The sequence below is a fragment of the Fistularia commersonii genome, chromosome 20 (genome assembly GCF_037954325.1).
Source record: "Fistularia commersonii isolate RoL2024-O1a breed Wild chromosome 20, RoL_Fcom_v1.0, whole genome shotgun sequence".
NCBI classification, from domain to species: Eukaryota; Metazoa; Chordata; class Actinopteri; order Syngnathiformes; family Fistulariidae; genus Fistularia; species Fistularia commersonii.
The window spans coordinates 13,378,732-13,405,143 of record NC_141303.1 but is presented as its reverse complement, the minus strand read 5'-3'; the positions used below and the strand labels follow the sequence as shown (position 1 = coordinate 13,405,143).

Genomic DNA, 26,412 nt, shown 5'->3' with positions numbered 1-26,412 from the left:
GTTTGCAGCAGTGGTCTGGGCCTTTTCAAGCCTTTGAAATTCTTTAATTCTGTGCATACAAAAAGCAGTAAACCGTTGTTTCCCTGTAACAAACCATTTATAAACCCCTCAAAAATTCTTTCATAGGTGGGACCTCGCTATAAAGTTGTTTCGATCTATTTTCTTTTTTTTTTTTTTTTTTTAACTGTGGGACTCTGGATATGAAGTAATATAAAACCTGCCTATTTGGACTGGCATAAATAAAAAGGAATGGCATTGTAAAAAAAAAAAAATAATAATAATAATAAACAACAACGACAACAACAAAATAATAAAAATGTGTGACTTGTCTTTAAGTTACTTATTTCAAATATACACAGCGACTCCTTTCATATTTACACATATATACAGACTAGTCATTTTCTGTTTTGATCAAATACCTTGAATGGCGTTGCTGTGAAATTGAACTCCTTTAATGTACACATATACATTTGAGATTCGAGAACACAAACTGGGCAGCGCAACTCGGGAGCCGGGATGGGGCTCTTAGATAAAGGCACTTGCTACCAACTCAAAATACTGCAAAAGATCCTCTAAACAGAGCTTTCAGCCAAAACAACAGAGACAGAAGAAACAAACAAACAAAGAAAAAAGGAAGGCCACATTGTAGGCACTGGGGTTTTTCTGCTCCGTCTCCCCCTCCAGGCCAAGTGTTTTGGTAAGGCTGGCGCGCCGCAGCTGCAGGTGGATTGCTCGGCGAAGCCAGAAAAAGACAGCGCCAAATGAAGGTTTCCTCTTGTTACCATGGCTGCGACATCCCATTCCTGTCAAAACCCTTCCTCCACTGGGCTCTCCCCTCCCCACCCCCAAACAGGCATTGAACAGGAGCCTGCGGACAACTTAAAAAAAAAAATTAAACCTCTGTAAACAAAACAAAAAAACTCTATACATCTTGCTTTTGTCTCCTACTGGCTAATTCAGTGTTTCTTAAATAGTAACAACTCCATGAACAAACAAACAAACGAACGAAACGACAGAGCTTCTTTTGCCTCCTGAAAATGGGAACATTTCAGCTCCTTCTGCAGGTAAATAAAGCAAAATAAAATAAAGCAAAAAAAAAAAAAAAAAAAAAAAGTGTTCAGTGTCTTCCATCCACCTAAAGCACAAATGAGGTGACGGTGACAAAATCCTTGAAAACCAAACTGAATAATGGCTTATTAAAACGAAAAGCCTTTTTTTTTTTTTTTTTTTTTTTTCTCCCTTGCTTTCTTTGAACTCTCCAAGCTTCACCCCCTATCCTCCCGACAGAAGAACGGCGGCTGCATTGCAGCGTCTCTCACGTCCACGTTTGCGAGTGTCCCCTGGAACCGTCCTACACGCAGCGGTCTCAGAGGTCTTTCGGACCAGTCAAGACGGCGCTGACATTTTTCCAGCGGTTGTCTTTGGGGCTGTAGCCGGGAGTCCGATGCGGCGCTTTGACGGGCGAGCTGGAAGTTAGCGTGGTACAGATCACCGCGGATTGCACCGAAGTATTCGAGTACTTATAAACCGTCTGCTTTCCTGCCTCGGCTCCGATCATCTCCTCCTCCAGCTCCAGCTCGCCTTCAGTCTCCTCCTCCTCCTCCTCCTCGTCCTCCTCTCCGTCATATGTCCGACAAGAGGGGCCCATGAGCTTTTTGCGCTCCTGCTCGGCCTCCCTGTTGCTCTCCTTCAGCTGCTGCTGCTGCTGCTGCTGCTGCTGCTGGCATCCCACCACCAGCCGAAGCGGCTCCCACTGGTTGTTGACGTTATCGTCGGTGCACGAGCGCACGCTCCTTTCGCGCTCTTTTCTCCGCTTGCGCGTCCACCAGACGCACACGATGATGCAGAAGAGGCAGAGCAGGCAGAAGAGGACGCACAGGAGAGGAACCAGGTAATCTGCAGACGCCAAGAGAGGTGGATGGGTCGGAACGCTGGGGGGAAAACATGGCGGCATGAAATCCTACTCCTTGATTTTACTCACCCACAGTGCGGGACATGACCTGGGTTTCCACTTTGACCTCGATGACGGCGAGCATTAAGGTGCTGTTGTGCCGCTTGGACAGGGTCCCCACGATGGTGTTCGCAACATCCTGGATCAGGCTGTGGTCCGTCAGATCTTCCGGCTGGAAAGACTAAGAACCGGAGGAAGGAGACAAACGGTGAGCAACGGTACGGCCTGATAATAACACTGTAAGAAAATACACAAAGATGTGATTTAAGGTGTTGGCAACCACTGGGCACAGAAAGGGGCAGTGAGTGCCTTAACCGGAGGTTTGATAAGAGTCCAGTAAAAGGAAAAAGCTTATCGAATACACCTTTTTCCTGATATTGCCAACGCCAGCCTTAAATCGCGGCAAAACCAAACTCCTTTTTTATCCTTTAGCTTCAGATCAACCCCTATTTTCCATCTCGATTGCCTCTAAATGTACATGTGACTGCGCGGTATCTTTGCAGACATGTTGTATCAAAAGCCATTATTTTCCTCTTTCTTTCTAAAGATACAGGTTATAAGTTGGTTCTTGCTTGTAGTTTCTTGCTAAAGGAGGATGACTGCCAGGCCCCGGCTTCATTCTTGGCAGTTGTATGCAATGAGTATTGATTTTCTTGGGTTAAAAAAAACATTGTGAATAAGCATGTAATTCACAGCTTCTTGACCTACTTCGCTACTTACAGCCTACTTAACCTTTTCTTAAGATGACGCAAAACGCATTGCACTTAGTGACTGTACACAACCTGTGATGGACTCGAGGTTGATCTTAATGTTGTTTGTTGAAAGAAAGAAAGAAAGAAAGAAAGAAAGAAAGTGAAGGACGTCCCACAATCCTGTGGCCGCCGAGGAAAAAAAAAAAAAGGGATCTTTATTTAGCGGCGGGTGACAATCCTCTTTCAATGAAAATGTTTCACATTGCCAAAAGAGTACGTGTACCCTGGGAGGTGTGTGCTGCCCAAGTCCTTGGGATCTTCTAACTTCTGGTTCCCAGAGGGCCTGGGTTGATCTACTGCAGCGGCATTTCCGGACATACACCATTGTTATTTGTTTTTTATGACTAATAAAGCTATTAATATAGCATTTCAGCTAGTAGATGTAACCGTTAGCGCTGCTGTTATTAGAATGAGATCATGTCTGCCTCCCAACACCCTCTCTGCTCTCACGCTCTCTTTCTATCCCGACTGGTTGAGGCAGAAGGCCACCCATACTGAGCTCAGATCTCCAAGGTTTCTCGTCCAGACCTGCTCTACATGTAAGGTGTCATGAGAAATCCAAATTGTGATTGGCGGCATACAAATAAAATCTGACCGTGCTATCGATGACTTACTATTGCCACCTCCACGGCATCCGGGTTCGAGTGGGAGAGGTCACATAGCAGGAGGAGGGCGTGGTCATTTGCTAATCTTCTGGTATCCGGTAGATACCTCAGCTCAAAGCAGATGTTCTCCACTGTTGTACCCTGAGGTCAAACACACGTACAGACACACACAGTTGATATACCAGACCTCAGCCTGCCTATGTCAGATCATATGAAACCGTGACTTGAGAATGTGATGGACGCCACGGCGGTCACTTACTTGCGGGACTTTGTCTCGGTTGAACACGAGCGTCAAGCGGCCGCAGCTATTGTCCAGATGCCTGCTGTTCGGCTGGCACCTGGTGCTTGCTTGAACTGCCGAGGATCTGGCCAGGGAGCAAATGCCCCACTGATGACACGGCGGGGAAAAGCAGATGAGGTACCTGTGCTCCACACACTCACGTCCGGCCGGGCAGGACGGCTGCGGCGGGTCACGGTCAGATGACGGGAGGAGGCAGGGACGACGGCCACACATAACCTGCCGTGGCGTGATCGAAACGCTGTTTTTAATCCCCTTGCGCGCACTTTCGAAAGCTGCGGCCTGACGAAACGCAAAGTTACCTTTGTGCACTCGACTTTGCCGTCAACGCAGTTGCAGCTGTTGCACTCTTCCTCCCAGCGGCTGCCGTGGGGAAACTGAAGCCCGGCGTAGTGACAAGTGTTTCCGAAGCCGATGACTTTCAAGGGAAGGAGAAGGAAAAGAAGAATTACTTATCGCCACGGCTGAGTAATAACGAATGCAACAAATGAATAACCCATGAAGTGACTTACACTCTTGGCAACGGGCGCCGGCTCGGCCAAGCGGGCAGACACAACGAAAACCATTGATCTCGTCAACGCAGGTGGCGCCGTAGGCACAGGGTGAGGACTGGCACTCGTTGATATCTGTTAGATGAGAAGGGATGACCAGTCGAGTTGAGATAGCGAGGATTGGGGCTCTTAGAAACTTTTAGAATAATTCTGATGGTTTATTGTGACAACTTGGGTTTATGTTTTACTTAATTATGACTGTGTTACAAGCTCAGTTAAGAGAGCTGGTCTGGCGCTTCTAACACTGCTGATTTCTGGTCGACAGATCAATCCGGAGATATGGCAGCTGAAGTCATGAATATTGCCCTGCCGAATTAGCTGAATATTGTCTATCCTCTTGAGCCGATCCAGACGTGAGGTGAACCGAGGTGCGGCGCAAGATAAACCAGACCTTCTGGCCACCCGTCGCCTGAAAGGCTCTTTGAACAGTGCATATTAGCTTTGCAATCCCTCAAAAAAAAAAAAAAAAAAAAAAAAAAATCACTCGGACTTGTAGCCATTGTCATCCAGATTTCATGAGAACACAATCTGGATGAGAAAAAAAAGAGAAAAAACAAAAACCTCCCGGCCGACAGAAAAGGTGAACACTTTTTATACAAAACAAAAGGAGCTGAGTCCAAGAATTTCAGGGTCAGTGGGTAATTTGTCTTCTGTGTGTGTTTGTGTGGCTCTATGAGCATGGAGGAGGGATGAACTTTGACCCCCCGAAGCCTTCAAGGACCGAGGGGGCAGCGTCCTGAGCTTGCATTTAGGTGTCAATGTGTCCATCTTCTCGTCACCCCCCTCCCCAGTTCCTTAGTCCAACTGTCTATCCTCTTAAAAGCCTTCCCATGGTTACTATATGATGCTGAAACATGATGTCAACTTTAAAAAAAAAAAAAAAAAAAAAAAAAATGTGCGCGTTCCGACCGCTGTTATCACAAAACTGCATTCTCATTGGTTACTCACTAATTCTGCAATCCGGTCCAGCGAAACCAGGGGCGCATTCGCACCGAAACCAGTTGACTCCATCCACGCAGATGCCACCGTTATAGCTGAGAGAGGACGGGAAATAAGAAACGATTAGACGAGGCAGCGTCCTTTCCAGCTGCAACAAAGCACATCATTTTGTGTGTGTGTGTGTGTGTGTGTGTGTGCCTGAATGCGTGCATGCGCACATGACGGTGGGGGTCACAGAGCTCAATTCAACTCATCAATACAAGCCTCCACTTTTCAGATGCTAATAGGCGTGTCCAGTTCCTCCCCTCCCCTCCTCTCATCATGCCTCTCCTCCATCCTACCTCAAAGCACCCCCCCCAGGTCACACAGAAAGAATGGATATGTACGCTCTCCTTCCCGCTCACCCCCCCCCCGCCCTCCATCTGCATTCACCGCAGGGTAGGTGGAATTCTCACTCCCACCTCTCTCCCTGTCCTATTCAGCGTCTAGACCCCGTCCTCAGAAAGATGCCCCTTTGAGGCTTGATTTAAGGACAACTTCCACTCCTTTTAAAAGCCCTTCACCCCTCCGCTCCGTGTGAAGCTCGGAGAAGAGGGGAGGCAGGGAGATGCGGATAAAAGGGTTTGGGGGAGTTGCACCACAGCAGTGTGTGTGTGTGTGTGTGTGTGTGAGAGAAGCAGGAAAGGGCACATACCAGGGATGAGGGTTGCAGTCATTTGTGTCTGTTGAAGATAATGGAAAAACAGAGACATTTAATGTAAAGATGTCATTTCTTCATCTCTGGACACAGCCATCGGTTTATAAACGGTTATTCTGCTTTTTAAACGCTCCCACGAATGCATAGCACCAATGAGTCTGACTCGCCTTTGAGCAAAAATATACAGCCACAAGCACACATGTACACACACCAGTCCTATATTGAGATTTGATATTGGTGGGGCTGGGGAGAAACATGACATGTAATTTGACACCCAGATGAAGAGCTCACAAAAACACACCACCGCTAGATCGGTGAAAAACGACATTAAAGTAGTGAGAAAAAAATTAAAACAAAATTACCAAAAAACTTTAACGTATATCATTTTCCTGAATACATCTCATTATCTAGACAATATTTAAAGGTCAACTCAGCTGTGTTACGTTCAGGGGCCTTTTTATATACCTTGAAAAAATAAAAACGCTCTTCTAACTGTACCAAATAAAAAGATTTCTGAACATTTTTTTTCCTCCAGATAGTTTTGTTTTTTTTTTTAAATAGTAATATTTCTGCTGAACTTCACATACTTTGGCTACAGGAAGGTCCTTCCCAGCCTTCTTTGCAGATGCAAGTGAAGGTGTCTCCTCCTCCCACACAGGTTCCACCATTAGAGCAGGGACTGGAGGCGCAAGTGCTGTTCTTAGCTGCAAAGAAAGCAAGTGATGAGTCACAGTGAACCGAGCTGGTCTGGGATGGTTGTAAAAAAAAAAAAAAAAAAAATTATAAAGGGGATTTTTATAGTTTACATGCATGACGAATCGAATATCTAACGATTTTCTGGAGAGACCCTGCCACCTGTGAGAACCGTTTTTTTTTCAATTGATTTAGATTCAGTTCCTTAAAATATGGAAGCCTGTAGTGAATTTTTGCACACAATATATCTTACCTGTTGCTAGGAGTTTTAGAATTCTTTACTTAATCTAGTTTACACTTGGATATTTCGGGAGATTAAATGTTTCACACACGTGCAATTTTATCCATCCTGGAGGCCTCACCTGTGTTGCATGTGTTCCCACCCCACCCAGGTGGGCAGGAACAGCGGAAGGCGTCTCCGTGGTCGTAGCAGGTGCCTCCGTTACTGCAGGTGGTGCCGTCACACTGACTCTCACCTGTTGTGGGTAAGCAATGTTAGGGGTTAGTCAAAAATGAGGCCATCTTTTGGGACGCGCGCTCCGCACCATTCGAGAGGGTGGCAATATCGGTCCACACAAACTTGTGGAGAAAGAAAGCCGCTTGCATTTAGCCGGATTTCTGCCCAGTAAAGGGCGTTTTTTTTCCTTGTCACTGGTGGCAAGCGCATGCTCACGGGTTCATTTTTTACCGCCGTGGTCCGGACATGCCCTACCTGAAGTGTCATGAAGCAACTGTGCTGTGATTTGGCACTGTAAAAAATAAAATCCGACTCAACTTGTTTAGTTTTTTTTGATGTGCGCGTGCCGAACGTTGACACATTCACACACAGCTGACACAACTCACGGGAATGACAAGTCTTGCCCTTCCAGTTGTCTGCACACTCGCAGTAGAAGTCATTCACCAGGTCCAAGCAGCGCCCGCCATTCTTGCAGGGGTCTTGCCTGCACTCGTTCACATCTGCGGGAAAAAGGCGGGTGGAGGTAACGGGCGTGATTTTTTAATGTTTTTTTTTTTTTTTTTTTCATTTTTATTCATCGCAAAGTAATGCATCCGTGACATGGGGAGGATTAACTTCACGAGAGCATTGAGAGACTCACTGATGTTGCAAAGCTGGCCTTCCCAACCATCGGGGCAGACGCACTGAAAAGAGTTCACGCCGTCAATGCAGGTCCCGCCATTCTTACAGGGGCTGCTGATGCAATCGTTGATATCTGTAATGGGGAGGATACGTGGAGTTAGTTCGGCGCTGCAGTATATACGTCGCTATCAGGAAACCAGGTGACTTCACTGTCAAATTCAATATGTACTTTCGTGACAGTAGATGCCGCTGAATCCGGGGTCACAGATGCAGGTGAAGTTTCCCGACGGGTGGCTGACACAGCGCCCCCGTGGTCCACACACGTTGGATGAGACCTGCCTTACTTCCGCAGAATTGTTGGTCGCTACAGCGATGGTGCAGCTGTCAATTACTGAGGGAGATATAAAACAAGTCTATTGCTTTTTGGGCCCTGAGACCTGGAGCCATGCGCTTTTTACCATTCCGGCTAAGTTACCTTGACAGGGGGTTGTGAGGCAGCCCTCCTTCACACGTTCGCAGGTCTTTCCCTCGTAGCCCTCAGGGCAGGCACAGTAGAAGTCTGAGCCCATGCTGTGGCACTTGGCTTCGTTCTCACAGGGGTTTGGATCACATGCATCTGAAGGGGACCAGCTTGGGATCTGTGCACATAAACAAGTACAGAAACTATCAGTAAAGTAGATACTATAAATGAGTAAGAAAAGTGGGACTAAAGTTCAATGTTTGACACAAGCAAAAAAGAAATGTATGTTTGTTTGGTGATTGAGTCGACGTACATAACTTAAACTTCTAAATTTAGTTTATTTTACCATCAGTTAACGGCAGAATGAGTGTAGAAAACCTGTGTGACACTTCAACATGACCTGCTGTACTTTGCTTCCATAGTCATCAATCTACTGGATTTGTTTAGAGGTGATCTTTCTTGACATCACTTTGTAATACTAAATCTGCAGCACCTCTAGCAGCCTTTAATTTTCAACCACGGAGAAAAGAGTGTTCTACAGTCCACAGCAATTCATTTCACCAGTGGATTGGTCAATTTATTCAACATGGACTGACAATTTTGTATCTAAATTTGAATCCTGACGTGGTTGACTGCCGTCACACATCCTGCACTGACAATGCTGAAATCTTCTACAGCATTGATCAACCTGAACGCTAATTCCAACATAGTTTGGCTTTCAGACGACATTGGAGGGTGGAGGTGCTCCTGTGATGCACAAACTCCTGCCTGCATTCAGTGCAAAGAACAGCATGTTTTTTTTTTTGTTTTTTTTTTATGCTTCCATCTGGAATGTAAATTTCTAGTGTTGTCTCATCCATCAAGCTACCGCACTGTGCACTAGTGTAATCTGTCAACCTAACAACTGGTGCACTGAGAAATGTTCAGTAATGCAAATTAAAGTGCAATTAAAAACCTTGTTCATTTCTTAACGTGCTATATTCTCTGTGATCAAATACATTGAAATTAACTGGATAAAATTCTAGCCCTAGTAATAAATAGCAGGTCATAAAACCTCACCACAAAACCGTGAAGAAAAAGGATATATAAACTGTGAGGCATCGATACATACTGACAATCGGCTGCGTTCCTTGAAGCTTTCCTAAAAGCACATCGGGAACTTAGGAACCAGTTTCAGATCGCTTGAAACTTTGCACATGAAGAGTTGAAACTTTAGTGATCCTGAAGCAACACACTGGTCCCGCTTCAAATGAACCCTTTAATACTACATTTGAAGAGGGGGGGGGGGGTCATACTAGGATCAATGTCAATTATTGCTTCTATTTGGTGGCAACTGTTACAGGTGTGTGTGTGTGTGTGCATGCGAACTAGCAAAGGCGAGTGATAAGTCCGCGCAGGTGAGCAGCTTAGCTCCACTCAAGCCAGCACCGGGGTTTGGGACAAATTGAAGGTAAGCGTACAAGCAAAGTAAGCCCTAAGAAACTTTCCCTAAGCTCATCAAGGGAAGCCACCCTTTTGAATTTACCTCGCCGGCATGCTTAAGCTTTCCACATTATTCCAAGACATGCAGACATGCAGTGAGGAGCTGAGCGGGGTGGGCTGTAGGGAGATAACCCATTGTTTGGGGGGAAACTTATTGAGTCTGTTCTGACATGACGCAGAGCCAGAGCCAATACTAGAAAGATAAATTCTCTCTCACACCAGTGGGACACACAAAAGAGCCACCCTGCGAGATGGCCCGGACTCAACTTTTCTGCACGTTTCTGCAATAACAGAGGTTGAGGCGTGAATCTGGATAGATGTAAACATGCGCCTACTGTGCATAAGCTCTGGGTTTACAACCCTATGCCATTTAAGGTGCTGCAGAAGCGCCTGCAGAGCAGGTCAGCAGGGTGGGCAGAACCTGTGGTCAAATAGTTTATTTTAACCTAAGTGTCATGGGCCAGATACCCTTTTTTTCTACACTATTTACATTTATGTATGTATGTATGTGGTAAGGGGATCTTTTCTGAGGGAGGGGTGTAAGAATCTTTGAAAAGTGTGAACTTATTCATGAACAAGGGCAGAATTGTGTGCTTTTTTTTTTTTTAAGTCCTCCCAAGTAAAGGTGCCAGTATCCCTGGAAGAGCTTGAAATACACTGACGTGTCACCCAGTAAATAAATAAAGTACACACACATTTTGGCGGTCATTACAGTAAAGGCAAAGTCATTCCTTATTATTTTGAAACAGTGTATTTATAAAAAACATAAAAATAAATAAACATTGAATCTTTCAAACCCATGAAAATGTGTAAATTGAGATAAAATACATGATATATGACCTCACACAGACTTTTCGCTTTGGATAAAAGTGTCTGCTAAATGACTAATATAATGTTACTTAATGCATACTGATCACAACTATTTAGGAGTAAGTTATTCTTTCAGAGAGGTTGAGATATTTCTTTGTGTACAAGTTGATAGTTGTATATAGTTTATGTACCAACAACAACTAGCCTATCAGGCTAATTTTATTTACGAAATCTGAACAATTTGATAATGTCTCCGCAAAATAAACCCAAGCACGTCTGCAGAGTGTGAATGTTGGGCTTAGAGTTGCTACCAGATGGATTACAGTAGTCCCTCTGGAGACATCAGGATTAGGCAAAAACAGCATTACACAATCAAACTCACTGTCTTCAGGAGATAGTGATCGGAGGTTTGTGTTGCTGAGGGCATTGTCGTTTTGACCAAGCGTGGGTTAGGAATGTACGCCATGCCGCGGCAGGCATCAGAGCTCTGTAGTGTGCAGGCAGCCATTCAGCATCACCTCATTCAGCACAACTCATATTTATAGTAGAGATGCTAAATCAGGACTGGCTCCCGACCAGCAATGTCCTCCATTCAGGGCCCAGGAGATGTAGATAAGTTTCATTTTCCTCACTGCTAACCTACATTCACTTCAAAAGATAAAGGGCTGCAACCGGGGTGCATTGACATATTTAGGGTGCATATCTGCAGGGGGTCAAAGGTCACTTTATATTTATTTTCCCAGGCTTATAGATGTAGACAGCTACATGATTCAGTTTGGTCTTCCACTATATCTGGTTAACATCAACTAAGGCCAATGTATATTTTCCATTTTCTATTACAATTATGGTCATCCCTGATCATTTTTGTCCATTTTTATTTGATTCCCCGAATCTCACATATCCAATTGTGGTATTTTGGTGCTCTCACTTCATGCTGAATTCATGCCGTGTCTTGTAGCTGCAGCGAACAACGCAACAGTCTGTAAATGAGCCAGGGACTTAGAATTCACCCGATTTGGCTGGAAACACCGTCTTGTAATCTGGCTGTACAGCCAACCAACGCCAGCGCTGGCAAGGCGAGCACGAGACACACCTCGCACAGCTGTCCCGCGAACTCTGGGAGGCACTGGCACACGAAACCACTCAGCACTGTATGGCATTGCCCTCCGTTCTGGCACGGGCTACTGTCGCATGTGTTCCTCTGGATTTCACAGTGGGTGCCCACAAAGCCCGGCGGGCACTGGCAGTGGTTGGCCCTCGGGCCTACCTGATGAAGACAAAACAGGAAGACCGGCGGCATCAAAACATGGGACGGTGCGGTTGAACAGAGCCCACATGGCCCGCATGTGACGGCGGTGACTTGGAGGTTAGAAATGACAAAAGGTACCTTGCACGTCGCTCCGTTCTGGCACAGATTGTGACAGCCATTCACACCTGAAAAGCAGAAAAAAAGTGCAATTACAACCTCAGAGTGTGTATAAAGGGTCAGTGTTCAGAGTGTTATGAAGTGCGATGGGGTTTGTGCAGTGATTAGATCCAAAGTAAGGAGGACAGCTAGTGAAGGCGGTGGTGTTGTGTTGGCTGGAACCGGGCATGCACTGGATCCAGAGAGGAACAGCATGCAAGTTGTTTCGCGACGGCAGAGCGGTGCTTCGGTATGCCAGGTTGAGGAAAAAGGGGGCAAGTTACCACATGTGGAAAAGAAGTGAGTGACTAAACTACAGCTATTTTGTATGTGTCCAGGATTTGAGCTTTTTGGGTAGGGGGGGGGGAGTAGAAGCCAGAAGCAGATTGCCGGTGGAGACAAAGAGGGATATTAGCGGTAACATTGAGATAGAACAAATACTGACTGATGTCACAGTTTTGTCCGGACCATCCCAAGAAACAGTTGCAGAAATAGCTTCCAATCAAATTTTTGCAAGAGTGCGCGTTCACGCAGGGCTTTCCCGCGCACTCATCTGCATCTGTGAAGGCAGGAGGGCGGAGGAAGGCCGCAGCCGTCAAGTGAAACAAACCCAGGAGAGGAGAGAGAAATACAAGAGGAATGCAGATCCAACAGTTACATCTGGACAGATTTATGATAGATAAAATCCAGGAGGCTAAATTTTCATCTGATGTGGTCAGATAGAATTTAAACTTGATTTGTCACTAGAGCAGAAAAATCCACTACGTTAGCAACAACTTTATGTCTAAATATATACATCGTATTTTGTGGACCATAAGGCGCACCGCACTTAAGGCGCAATATCAATGAACAAGACTACTTTCATACATAAGGCGCACCGTGTTATGAGGCGCATGATAAAACGTACAGTATTTAAAGCAAAACAAAACAGTTTAGTCGAACTTTATTCATCTCATTCATCTTGCTTGGTTCCCTCGGAAACTCCGCTTGGTCTTCTTTACTTGGCGCAGTTCATCTGCTTGCTTCCTCCACTTCCATACCATTGATTTATTCATGTTGAATTCTTTCGTGGCTGCTCAATTCCCAATGATCTGTTGCACGACTGATAGCCTTGAGTTTCCGCTTTGTAAGCATGTCCCTTAACAATTGCAAATTTTGGGGGTCCTCATGCAGACTAATGTACAGTAATATTATGTTGAAGTACAGTATGTATTACAAAAAGTGGCAAAGGTAAGCGAACTATGGACTGTTCTGACTGGCTTATCAATGCCAGCAAGAGCGGACCAAAGTCGCACTAAAACATTTAATAGATTTCTGAGCGCAGTGCCACAGAAAACTGGTTGGAGGTCAGTAAGCACACGAGAATTCATACATAAGGCGTACCAGATTATGAGGCGCGTAGACAATTTTTGAGAAAATGTAAGGATTTTAAGTATGCCTTATAGTGCAAAAAATTCCCCTGCTCAAAAAACTCAATTATTTGACCTATGATTGTCACTCCCCCCCCGCCCCCCCCTTGATGCATGAAACTAGTACAATCCAGTTACAGTTTCAGTGAAAAACATCCAGCAGCTCAGCGGACATCAAAAAGTGTTAGAACAAAGCGCTCCTGCTCAAATATTCAAGGGGCGGGTGGTGTTAGTGGTCTGCAGGGAGTCCTGTTGTGCACAGTCACACCTGTTTTCCCTCTGAAACCCAACACTCCACACACACAAACCCATCACCAGGTAAGACAGGAAGCCAATTGCTGCCTGTAAGCTGAGACCCGAGCTGGTAAGCTGAGACGGACACTTCGGATCTCTTTCCTGTCACCCCTCACTCCCTCCAACTCAACCCCCGCCCTCTAAACTATGTTTACCAGTCATCATGCATTTACCAGCTTCGTGCCGGTCATGTCCATGCGACGTCATGGGAGCGATATAGAAACAACTGCTTCCGCCAGCAACAAACAGCCGGATAAAGCCCGGATAGTAGCTCATAAAGTCATTGATTGGAAAAAATGGAAGAAAAAAAAACAAAACAAAAGCCAGCTGCCAGCTAAGCCAGCATAGTGCAGCTTGCACGCTTGCCAGCTCAGGTTGCCGGTTGCCAGAGCAGCAAACACTTCAGTCCATGCACAAGAGACATCCTAATTGTTATTAAAATGCAAAAAAACAGGAAGGAGGAGGAATAAAGGTACTTAGAATTAGATAAATAAATACATAAATAAAACCAGCTATCCTGATTCTGGTAATACCCATTTTAAAATCACCTTTGGTTGGATCATGCATCTTTGCATAAATGGATCTAACATGTGAATCTCACCTATCTGGCAGGTTTTCCCTTCCCACTGCGGGAGGCACACACACTCAAAGCCATCATCCAGGTTGTTACAGGTCCCGCCGTTGGCACATGGACTCGAGGCGCACTCGTCCAATTCTGAGAAATTATATATAGTGTTAAAAAAAAATAAAAAAAATCACAAAAATAAACAAAGAATGCAAAGTTAACTCACTCTCTGCGCAGGTCGGACCCCGCCAGCCCGGCGGACACTGGCACTCAAAGCCCTCGGGACCTTCAATACATGTTCCCCTGTTAGCGCACGGCTCGGAAACACAGGCGTGCTCAGCTGGTGGCAGGAGCAGGAAGTTAGCGATGAAAGGTAAACAAAATCTGAGCAAATCAGGTTTCTTTGCTGTTTGTTCCATCCCCCTTCCCAACTCACCAATCTGACAGGTCTTGCCGGAATAGCCCTGTGGGCACGCGCAGTAATACTCATCAGGTTCTGTGTTTTTGCAGGTTCCTCCATTGACGCAAGGCTGGTGACGACCGCAGTAATTCAGATCTAAGAGGAAAGCGCGCCATGAATTTGATAGCTTTATATACCTTCAGACCAAAACTAGAAGTTTTCAAATGATTGGTCTTTTGCTTAAAAAAAATCCATGACCGACTACAGACATTCGTCCACACGATCGATAGTCAGCTAATCAATAGTGTTGCTCATCTGATGTGGAGAGGGTGACTGGTTAGTAATTTGTTCAAGCATGTTTTATCATCACATATTTGGCATGTAAACATCAGATTGGAAGGGGAAGGAAATCAGGGGAGAAATTTAACAAAATGGATAGATCTCATGGTGGCTTGAGCAGTTTCCTTCTTTCCCATTTGAAAGTTCAGCCCTCCGGTCCCAAATGGTAGACTAGCATTTTGCCGGAGCCAATGTTTATCCTACTGGTGCAGGGAGGTCCCAGGGAGCTCACGAGTCATCTCTCGGCATGGAGCACCAGCTGTTGGCTTTATCAAGAAGCACCGGGCGTTTCTTTTTGCAGGATACCGTCAAGGAGATATCAACTAGCCCGTATCTCTTACAGTCACCGACAACAAGCTCAAAAGACAATACAGTCCCAAAATAGAGAAGGAAAAAAAAAAAGGCAACTTCGGTTGTGGATATAAAAATTCAAGAAAATAAGATACATGGCCTGATAAGTGCAGCTGTTCTGTGTCCTTAATCATTCCGTTTTTTTTTTTTTCTTTTATACATAAAATAAGTTGAATCCCCTTTGATCCCTGCACACCAACCTTTGGCGAAAGGATAGGTTACCCTAAAGGCTGGTAAATAAATAAGCAGGGATCTTTCTCCGCCAGGGGAACTTAGGACTCATTCTCATCCCCCGAAGAGCTCTTCTGTGATGAAGGGATGAGCGTGGATCGAGTGTCCTGGCTGCTGCTCGGATCACACGGCCCTATTAAAGCTTGCAAGATTCGGTTTTCCCAGTGAGAACAGTTCACTTGATGTGATTAGGCAGATACTCTACTACTACTTCTTTTTTTAATAAATAAATATGTTGTCTTAAATCTGACAAAGAAGTGTAGAATTATCTTTTTAGATACCCTGTGTAATCGTTTGACAGTACCTTCCATCACCTTGTCTCCGCCCTCATGATTTCATGCCAGAACATGGTTTGACACCCCACAACACGGCGTGGCTGTTTCTGCAGATGGCAAGAAGCCTTGCCACCACTGCCATTTTACAAAAACCTCTCGGCATCCTGTGCCGGAGCTTTCCTCCGCATATATCTGCTTCCCTTCTTGAGGCTTTTGAAGACTGTGCTTTCGGGTGTCTCTTCATTGCACTCAGCTTTTGGACTTGACTGCAACTAAACACGGCAAAACTATTTTGGGTTTTCAAGAAATGCTTCAAGTAACTTCCCCATTTCGACCGCTTGAGAAAGGAGGAGGATTCAAACCCCTGACCTGCAATTTTCAAGAACAGTAACTGATGTTGAAACATGCATAAAACTCCTGACAGGTATTTTCACTTTCTGTATAACACGCCCTTTTTATTCAGTTCCCGAGGCTCCGGGTTTGTGTTTGCAAAATTGAGGTTACAAATTTCGTTTGTACAAGCAGCGTCTGATGTCAATATTCCTGCTCCTATTATGAGTATTGAAACAACCAATAACCAGAACCACTTTTTTAAAAATATACTTCAGGTTGAGCTCTGATCTGCAAATTCATGCCCACAGGGATTAAAAAAAAAAAAAAAAAAAAGGTAACAGCAGCTGGAGGGCACCTGCAGGATGAGCACATGGACCGTGCCAGTGCGTAGGAGGAAATGAATTCCAAAAACAAAGAAAAAGAAAACCTTCACGTACCTTTATTGCAGAGCAGACCACCCCAGTTCCTCTCACAGTTGCACTGCCAGGGATGGTTGCAGGTCCCGTGGACGCAGCCGGGATACACCATGCACTCATCGCAAAACTGGCCCTGCCAGCCATAGTTGCACCTGTACGGCAGCAAAAACGCCCAAAAAAAAAAAAAACAAATACTTTCTCTCTTTTCCATACACGTCACCTCGCTTTCTGAAATACCTTGATTTTTTTAAGACTTATTTTTTAAACATTTCAACACAACGAACCGGGGCGAAACGACACTTTCAGTGCATTTCACAGAGCTTTGGCTTTCAGGTGCAGACACAGAGGTGCTGAGGTGAGCCCTCAATTAACCCAGTGAAAAAAAAAAGACCTCTGCCTCAGCCACAACCCCCAGCCCTCCAGCGACTAATCTTAGTGGAGGGTGACATACCAGGGCATGGGGGGTTAAGAATACTTCCAGCAGCTCCCTTACTACTGTACTACTGGGGGGGTGGGGGGTGGCATGGCAGTTTCCGAGAGAAAGTGGCTGGAGACAACTGTGTTTACAGAGTACATGCACGCCTGCCTCGCAGCTTCGTGAGTGTGCGCACACGTCTATTCCGAGGCTGCGGTTTGGTGGAGCCAGCTGTCTTGTCAATTGACTGTTATTTTGAGCCGTTTCTCCAGCAGACGGCACCACTGTCTCCCTAACGGACGAGGTCTTTGAAAAAATCTCAGGTTTTGGGGAGGGCAGTTCTTCCAATTCATATGTTTAGCTCGACAGATTATCAGCATGGAGGCTGAGAGCCCGGTTACGATCCCCCCCCCCCCCCCCCCCCCATCTCCAATGTGTTACCCAATTCTTGGTTTCATAGACGAGCTTGTTGGATTCAAACATCTTCAACATGTTTATGATGGGAAAATATGTGCGTCCACATTTTTTTTTGGGGGGGGGTTGACATTTATGGCAAAGCTCTGACTCATCTGTCAGAGCAGGCCTGGCGTGTGCTAATAATGGCCCAGTTAAAGCAACGCAACAAGTACATACCGGCCTTCTGTGATTTCTGGAAAGCCAGTGGCACACAAGACAAAGCATCACAAAGCCCATAAAAGTGACGAAATATTGGGAATGAAGAAGCATTAGGGCTGCCAGGGATTTATTGCCAAGCTTTCTGTGACCTGAGGCTTCATTAAATTCATGCCACAGCAGGAGCATTCCTCACAGCTGCTCGCCTTATTAGGATCGCTTTTCCTGTTGACCGAGACTTGGCATTTTGGAAGAATAAGATACTTCCTTCTGTTGTCTGTTCACTGGAATAAGGATATAGCCAAGTGATCAAGACTACTGTCCAAAAAAAAACAAAAAAAAAAAACCAAAGTACTTTCGTCAGCCCGGTCATCCTGTCATTCTTTGGCTTAAAACCAGATCTGTTTTTTTTTTTTAAACCAAGGGAGGGGAGTGTCTCTTTCATCCGGCAGGTGGGTTGGTGGGGTTACATGTGACAACGGATGTAATACATCCTGGAAACGCAGACCTATTGTGGGTGGGTCCGACATCACTTTATCGAACCATCATTTCCACATTGAGGAAACGTACATGACACAGCTTGATATGCATTTCCTCTTTCTGCACCCTGCTCCTTCAAAGGAGGACTGCATTGCGGACTGGGAAGGGATATGATGATTCCCCGCACGTATGCAGTGGTCAAATTCACACTCCGACAACTCTTTTTGAAGAAGATGTTTGGTATTCCAGAGGGTTTGGCTGGCTAAAAATACAGCAGCGCCCTTTCTCAGACCGAGGTTCACACACACACGCACACAAACACACACACCAGCAATCGACAATAACGGCCCCTCTCCTCAGCATCTACCATCTATGGCTTCTTCAGTCTTTATTAATCTGAGGATTGTTTTTAGTGTGAAATCCGTGCCACACTGCTGCCTGAAGCAAAAGCGACATTACATTGAAAGAAAAAAAAAAAAAAAATCCAGATCACGCTGCATATCTCAGCATATAAAGAAAAATTAATCTTACGTGCAATTCCCTGGGACAGAGCAGCCACCATGTAACAGGTTGCAGCCTTGCTTGCAGATTGCTGGGAGAAAGAGAGAAAGCGATGAGAGAATGCAAACGTAATAAGATACATGTGAAAGCTTTCTTTTTTAAAAAAAAAAAAAAAAAAAAAAAGCTCTGAAGGATGCACTGTTATAGAAAGGTGGAGATGGGCAAGTGGTGAGGATTCATGGCACGCTCACCAGGGTTGAGGGGGCGAGGAAAGGACAACTTTATTGCCTGCATGTACAACATAACAACCCCCCCCACACACACACAGACACACACACTAAAAAAAACAACCCCACCTCTATAAACCCCCCACTTCTTTTCATCCTCCGTCCTCTAAAGTGAACGGACTGATTTATTGAGATGACCACCGCCCAGCTCCCCCACCCGCCAGACTCTTTGCAAATACACCAGCGAGCGTGACGCCAATCCGTTAACACACAGGCCCGGCATTGCAGACTGCATTTCCAGCATGTTTGCAAAGAGTGGATTTCATTTGGTTGGATAAACCTCATGTTATCATGTTTAATTTTACATCTTATGCACAACCCATGTTTTCTTTTAAGCTGTAAATAAATGGGCACTTAATGGCACAGAAGAGGTTCATAGAGATATCCTGAGGCCCATGGCATCACCCTGCTAGTCCAGAAAGATTAACAGAGCCAGTTCCTAGCTTCCTAATAACAGGTCTTGATAAACCTTGTGACCGAGTCAATCCGGCAAAGAATATTGACGTGACAAATGCCGTTGCTCATTTCTGTCCCGATGCAAACCGAACAACAGGGCCTGAGTTTGTCATTCAGAATTGGTAGGGCAATAAAAAAAATGTCTCAATCTTCTTCCGGTACCTGAGAAAGGATGATAAGATGTAGATAACTAGAAAACTTTCAACCGCCCGTTCTGCAGTTACAGCGGGCTCGCTCGGTGTGTGTGAGTTACACCGACACGCTGCATCAGTTCCGTGCTCATGAGCCCCGAGATGAGTGGCAGACAAGTATCTGTGTCAAGAGAACCCATGAGGATTGAGAAACCGAAAGCAGGTCACAGTCAGGTAGGGAAACCAGAAGACTGGATGTAACTATGGTAACACGGTCCCTGTTTGCTGATTCTGGGACGTCTGGAAGCTGGCTCCTCACCTCTATTGCAATCTGGGCCCATCCAACCCTCCAGGCAAACTTGGGCACCCGACTGCTCACAGCGGTAGTGGCCAAAGTAGTCATCACGGGGAACACACAGCTTGTTGCACTTGTTCCCGTAGTAGTTCTCATCGCAGCGCACCCTGATCTTGTAGGAGAGGCGAGCCACGGACCCGGTGTGCCGTATGGTTTCCCATCGGTTGCCCGGGTTGATCATCCCGGTGTGAGTGCTGCGCGCTATGAGCTGCTCCTCCTCATCTGAAACAGATGAATTCATTACCACCAGAGAAGTAGGCAAACATTTCGGTTACATCCTCGGTCATTAACGGCCAATGAAAAAAAAAAACACAAAACATTAAAGTTTGTCTAATGAATTACGTTTTCGTTATTATGTTGTCCCTCATTGATTTCTCTTGCACCGATAGCGGACAAAAAGATAAATCCGTCCGAGATAGACTAAAAATGGATTTTTAACCGGATACATTTGTGGAGGTAGTGAGCATTTATTCTTTAGTATGTCACTAATTGTTACAGATTATTTGCCTCTGTGGGGTCACAACAGCACTTTTTTTTTCCTTTTTCAAAATCACAGTGTCATCGAAGTTGGTTAAGGATCTGTGTGGAAATAGAGGTTCGTGATTTCTTTTTCCCTGGGGTTATGAACTGCAATGCACCGATGAGATTTTGAAGTGACACACAGCACACACACCTTCCTCTGCTGAGGACTGACACAATGTCAGACAGAATTAAGCAACAATAACAGAAATAAACCCCGGCAGTTGCCAGATAGCGAACAATGGGCTCTGGGACCAAGCCGGGCTCTGCTACCTCAGTGTCTAAACACTAAGCCCAGCCGCCCGGTCCACTCTACTTCCTGCTCGATAAACACAAGGAAAACAGCCGGCTGCCTTTCCTGAGGACACAAGAGGGAAGGGAAGAGAGGCACATGGGAAGACATGACGCTAGAGGAGAGGAATCTCACGGACAGATCGTCACGCTGCTTGGGTTTACGTAGGATGAGACAAGGCTGGCGCTGCTGACTCAGGCCAGATGACATTTATCTCTGATGTCTCGTCGTGAACAAACCCTGATTTTGCGAAGGACTTGTGATTCTTGGTTGATGAAGTGTGATGAGACTGACAGACAGAAGTGCGCCGGTACTCACTGTTCACTCATTATTTTCAGTATTGATTAAAAAAAAAAAAACATAATAACCATTGCATCTAACTGGTCTTTTAATGGTGTGGTTGCTATTCCAGCAATATTCCTTGGATGGACATTTCCGTGTCAGCACGTTCAGAAGGGCAATGGGTCCAAATGGTTTTGCAATCATGAATGACTGCAGGGCTATTTTGTAATTTGAATCCAGATTTCTCTGGCCAGCGGGAAAAATAGATTGTGGATGCTAGTCCAGGTAACCTTGCTGTTGCTTTATAGGTTGAGATCATCAAGAAAACAATAATAAGAAAAACCCAACACATTATTTCGATATATGCCCAAGGGACTGTAAATCCCCAAAATCCTAACATGATTTAGTTGTAATGTCTATTTTTTCCTTTTTAAAAAGCTATGTGTTCAACTGAAGATTATCAGGTTCATTATCAGAAACAAGGGCCAGAAAAATTTGGAGTCTGCACTACCACTATATACAAACTACACTCCGAATGATTTGAATAGAAGCGGTTGCCACCCAAAAAGCAAAGCTTCCTGCTTCATCCCACAGCTGCTTGGTCACATTAAAATCCTCCCATGAGGACAACATCATCCTGAAGTTTGCGGACGACACCGCAGTGTCAGGACGCATCACCGGTGGAGACTAAACGGCCTACAGGATGGAGGTGGCCAGCCTGGTTAAGTGTTGTGAGGACAACAACCTCACTCTCACCGCGAACAAGACCAAGGAGATGATAGTGGACATGAAGAGGGAGAGGAGATCTCATCTGCCACTGTGTGGTACGGCAGCACCACTGCTGTGGACCGCAGACGCCAGCAGCAAATGGTAAAGACTGCAACGAGGATCACCAGAACCCCACAGCCTTCTCTGCAGAGTATCTACAGGAGAGCTGCCTCCATTGCCAAGGACCAGGCCCACCCTCAACCTGGACTGTTCACTATCCTCCAGCTGGGGGTACAGGATTGTGAAATGTAGAACGATACGACCGAAGAACTTGTTCTACCCGACTGCCATTAGACTCCTGAACAGCTGACACTCATTCTTCTTTTCTGCACTTTAAATGCAGCGCTGTACATGGAACTACTGCCATTCAAACTGTGCTCACCTTTGCACTGGCACTTTGTGAGTTGCGCACCAAGCTGCACTCAATGTTTTACTTGCACTGCCAACACCGTTTAATTGTAATAATGCTTACACTATTTTTTGTCAACACAAATCCAAATGCACTGAAGACAGCAAAGTAAGAATTTCACTGTACAGGGAAACACATTTCCACACTGTACATATGACAATAAACACTTTGAATCAACCAAAACTTGTAATATGGGCTGTTCTATCCCTGTATGATCCCTGCCAGAGCATGTACCACACTACTTTCCAGTGAGGGTTGGACTCTGGTTCTGGAGGTCCTTTCTTGACTAGCTAGGGTGCTGCAGGGATCTGGTTTGTTGATCTCAGGATTGGGTCTCTGCTTTTTGCGGATGATGTGGTTCTGCGGCTCTCACTGGAGCAGTTCGCAACCAAATGTGATGCGGTCGTGATGAGGATAAGCACCTCCAAATCCGAGATCATGGTTCTCAGACAGAAAAGGGTGGCGTACCCACTCTGGGTTGGAGGGGATGTCCTGCCCCAAGTGGAGAAGTTCAGTTACCTTGGGGTCTTGTTCATGACTGATGGAAGGTGGAACAGGAGATGGATAGGTGGATCGGTGTGGAGTCAGCAGGCATGCCGGCTCTGCACCAGTTTGTCCTGGTGAAGGACTACTAGTCGATCTACGTTCCTACCCTCACCTACAGTCACAAGCTGTGGGTTGTGAACAAAAGGTCCCAGAAGCGGCTGAAATGAGCTTTCTCCACAAGATGTCCAGGCTCTCCCTCAAGAGATAAGGTGAGGGACTTGGCCATACATGGGGAGCTCAGAGAAGAGTCACTGCTCCTCCATGAGGTGGCTTGGGCATCTAGTTAGGATGCCTCTTGGACAACTCCCTGGTGTGGTGTTCCGGGCATGTCAAACGGGGAGGAGGCCCAGGACACGCTGGAGAGACGATGTTGCTAGGCTGCCATGGGAGCGCCTCAGGATCCCATGGGAGGAGCTGGATCAAGTGGCCAGGGAGAGGGAGATGTGGGCCACTCTGCTTTGGCTGCTGCCACCACAACCTGATCCCAGATCGATATGTGGTTGTTAGCCCTTCTGTTTATAACTGGAATAAGATAGTTTGTGCTTGTTCCTACCAACCCTCACTCTCTTGCTTTCTGCCCCAACCGGTCGAGACAGAAGGCCGTCCAAGTTGAGCTTGGATCTCTCTCAGATTTCAATTCAAATTTAAAAAAATTAATTTGTCCCCTGGGGGCAATTACGAGGCAGCAGCACAAGGCAGGACAGCAAACAACGCCTGGTAACTGACGCCAAGTGCTTACTCAATTTTGGGTTGTTGGGGGATGTTTGGTTTCTTCAAATCATTTTAAAGAGAAGGATCTGGCCCACCTCTACATGTAAAGTGTCATTAGACAACTGTGTTGTGAACTGGTGCTATGTAAACAAAATCTGAATTGACATTTTGGAGGCCATGACTTTCCCCATTAATTTGAGGGAAAAAACAAGCAAACAGGTCATGATCTGTTTTCAATAAAGTCTTCTACTTATGTGTTTTCAACACATAAAGTGAGTGGTTACGTTCCTGGTTAAAACTCTGGCAGTTAAAATGTTAATGCAGCAACAAAATACACAAAGAGACACTAGTAGGTGGTCAGTTTTCAACGGGGCTCAATTGTGCTTTGTGTCCTGTACCACTTGCAGATGCTGAAAAGTCATGGAACTACTGGTCTCATGCAAGCAAAAATAAACGCTAGAAAATGTTCAACTGCAGTGAAAATTACCCAACTACCTGATGACAAAACTACTTTATGGTCCTAATGTCACTGAGCAGATTCAACACAAAAATAGGGTGAGGGTGATAGCCATACAGTAAATTTGGCTGTTTTGTTTTTTTAAAAGATATTTATATATATCACCAAGACACTAGTCAAAGCTAAGTTCAAAAAGGTCAAATCGTTGATCTACTAGTGGACATCTTTCCAAGAGTTTACATCTCCAATCTGTTGAAATAATCATTTTACAATCATAACGACTTCCGATTATATAAATACTTAAATACTCATGAATTCCTGAGAATTACACCACTTTGTATGTGTATTGTCTGTTTGGAACAAATAAAAAAAAAACAAAAAAAAAACTGATGAAACAAAGGTCATGCGAGGCTGTCCAAGATGTAGAGAAAGATATAAAACAAATGGCTTGTTTTTCCTCCTCTAACCAAAGGGCTTCATGTTTGGTTAAGCCTGAAGCAACTAAATTGAATACAGTTTACAATATCACTGGGGAGGCAAAAAGACCCACCTGACATTATGTGCTGTAGAATTTACAGAAAATCCAAAAACGAAATGAATTTTGGGAGAAAACATTACCCTGATTGTGAATCATCACTGTTAAACTAAACCAAATTGCGTAATGGCCAGCCCTACCCATCTCCATAGCCCACAGACTACCTAATTTGAGTTTTTTTTTTGTTTGTTTGTTTTGTTTTGTTTAACTTCAAACATAACACCTATGTGATTTTTCATATTTTTCATATGTTAAACCCTTGGCATGCTCCAATACCACTATCTTCCTACATCTTCAGGGGATATGAAGACCAGAACATTTTTCTTATCACTGCCTCAATAAAGATATTAATTTTGAATTTAGTTGTAATCAGAAGCTGGTATTCCTGAAATATTAGTAAACATCATCAGCTTAAGTATGAATCAAATAGTTCAGTCGAAGTTCATCACAATAGTCCAACAGGGTAATAAATAGTGATGTAAAATGAATCCACAATATGCCTTTATCCCTTTGTCCAGATTAGCACATTAGTGACCGACAAGAAATCTAGACCGTGAGTTAAAGCATTTGCAGCCAATTATTCAAAACTGGCTGGTGTAGAAACACAATCACTTCAGACTGGAGTCTGCACAGAGCCTGAAACAATCTTATCAAACAACTGTGATGTCAAAATCTATTTCTTCCCCATTGTCTGCATCCATGAATGGAAGCACGTTTGATGTTATGGACAAAACAGGATGTAAATGACCTCATATAAATAGGGAGCATGTTTGGACAAGGGAAGACGCTATGCTGCATGAATGAACTCCTGCATATGCTAGCATGCTCAAAAAAAAAAAAAAAAAAATGTGCAAGGGACTCATGAAAAACGACACTGTGCACTGATCAAAGAAACATCCAAACATACAGATAATGCCGTCTCGAAATGGCCCTCTTCCTCCCAGACTGAGCTACTGCTCCGACGGAAAAGGAGGCTATACAGAATTGTAGCCGGCCGACACAAGCAAGGGGAAAACAGGATACAGCTGGTCAGCAGTGACCGCCAGAAACCAACATGGATTAGGAGAAGCAATGCTGGTATTCTATAGGAGGCGTCTTGGGGGATAATATGTATTATTGCCCTGTCTACCCATTTCACAACAAACAAAATGGACCAATTGCTAGAGCACATATTATGAGCCAAAGCGTTCCCCATTAGTGATAAGCCTGAAAGTTTATATATTCTACTGAAAAACAGCAATTTCATCTTTATTCACTGCTACTGAAAATTCAGAGGCTGTGGCGTCGAGTTATAAAAAAAGTTGTACTTACTCTTGTGTGTAACGTTGTCCCAGTCCAAGGCCTCTACAATTAGTGTGAACGTCCGCTGAGAAAGGAGAGAAAAAAAACATGTCAAAAACAGTACGGTGGCAAAAAAAGGAGAGCATTTTTTTTTTTTTTTTGGCAGCAAAAGGAAACAAATGCCAGACACCAGTGGATTTAAGGCCTCTGCATCAACAAGAACGGCAGAGAGCAGAGAAATGTGTTCAATTTCCAGAGGTGGCAAGAACAAAATTCACTCTGGCCAGGGCACTATTTGAAGTTGCAGAAGTCATAATAGGGCAGGCAAACTACAGCGCATGTACATGCACCAAGCGTTTTGGGAGTCTTTCAGGATCAACAACGATACAGCGACAGGGTGGCGATAACAGCGGAGATGGCAGTTTTTAAGTTGATGAAAGAAGAGGAGGTAAAAATGTTTGAAGCGGAGGAGGAGGAAGATTTGTTGTTACTCGCCACTGAAACGAGGTGAGCAGTGCTGGGATCGATTTCCTGCCGCTAAAGTCACCACTTTTCTTCATTTTTGTTTTTGTGTTTTTTTTTTATCTTCATCTTTTGCAACACACGCCCTCAAAGCACAACGCTTGGGTTTCCTCTTTCGAAGAACACTCGTCATTTGCATGTCTTTATGCTCCTTACTAGAGATGTTTCATTGATTTTCATTCTTCATCTTAAAAAGAATATATCACTATACAATCTTCTGCGATACGGCATAAGCCACATCCACTTCACTTTATACGACCAATCACACAGTAAGTCTCAGACACCACAGGAGAAAAATAAATAAAAATTCAACCCCAAATATTAATCTGAGAAAACTCTTGGTTCTTGAGGAGTATGCTTAGGCCTTAGATGTACATTCTGGCAAAAGTAAAATAACCCCTTGTATGCTGCTGCTAAGGGAGCAATGCCATAATCAAACACTAAAAAAAAAAAATCGAAGTTTTCAAGAATAAGATTTTACATTTCTTATTGCTACTATGGTTTTGGTCATGACTTTTC

The 26,412-nt window shown here is 44.8% G+C and overlaps 1 protein-coding gene across 2 annotated transcripts in view; it reads right to left on the bottom strand.

Moving 5' to 3' along the window:
• Window positions 1-1,194: 1,194 nt before the first annotated feature.
• Window positions 1,195-26,412, bottom strand: part of jag2b (jagged canonical Notch ligand 2b) — a 44,759-nt gene continuing 19,541 nt past the window's right edge. Inside the window, exons 3-26 of one of the 2 annotated variants that reach the window (XM_086167426.1) lie at window positions 25,402-25,456; window positions 19,536-19,793; window positions 18,373-18,433; window positions 16,356-16,486; window positions 14,426-14,545; window positions 14,216-14,329; window positions 14,026-14,139; window positions 12,167-12,280; window positions 11,704-11,750; window positions 11,410-11,583; window positions 8,040-8,202; window positions 7,794-7,955; window positions 7,584-7,697; window positions 7,330-7,443; window positions 6,849-6,962; window positions 6,381-6,497; window positions 5,791-5,818; window positions 5,106-5,191; window positions 4,119-4,232; window positions 3,909-4,024; window positions 3,568-3,825; window positions 3,318-3,449; window positions 1,982-2,132; window positions 1,211-1,896 (exon numbers count right to left, since the gene is read on the bottom strand). In XM_086167426.1, coding sequence (XP_086023552.1) covers window positions 1,367-1,896; window positions 1,982-2,132; window positions 3,318-3,449; window positions 3,568-3,825; window positions 3,909-4,024; window positions 4,119-4,232; window positions 5,106-5,191; window positions 5,791-5,818; window positions 6,381-6,497; window positions 6,849-6,962; window positions 7,330-7,443; window positions 7,584-7,697; window positions 7,794-7,955; window positions 8,040-8,202; window positions 11,410-11,583; window positions 11,704-11,750; window positions 12,167-12,280; window positions 14,026-14,139; window positions 14,216-14,329; window positions 14,426-14,545; window positions 16,356-16,486; window positions 18,373-18,433; window positions 19,536-19,793; window positions 25,402-25,456 — 3,387 coding nt within the window. In that variant the 3' untranslated portion in view covers window positions 1,211-1,366. Of the gene's footprint in view, window positions 1,897-1,981; window positions 2,133-3,317; window positions 3,450-3,567; window positions 3,826-3,908; window positions 4,025-4,118; window positions 4,233-5,105; window positions 5,192-5,790; window positions 5,819-6,380; window positions 6,498-6,848; window positions 6,963-7,329; window positions 7,444-7,583; window positions 7,698-7,793; window positions 7,956-8,039; window positions 8,203-11,409; window positions 11,584-11,703; window positions 11,751-12,166; window positions 12,281-14,025; window positions 14,140-14,215; window positions 14,330-14,425; window positions 14,546-16,355; window positions 16,487-18,372; window positions 18,434-19,535; window positions 19,794-25,401; window positions 25,457-26,412 lie in introns of both variants that reach the window. The other variant, XM_086167427.1, reaches the window with a different exon arrangement.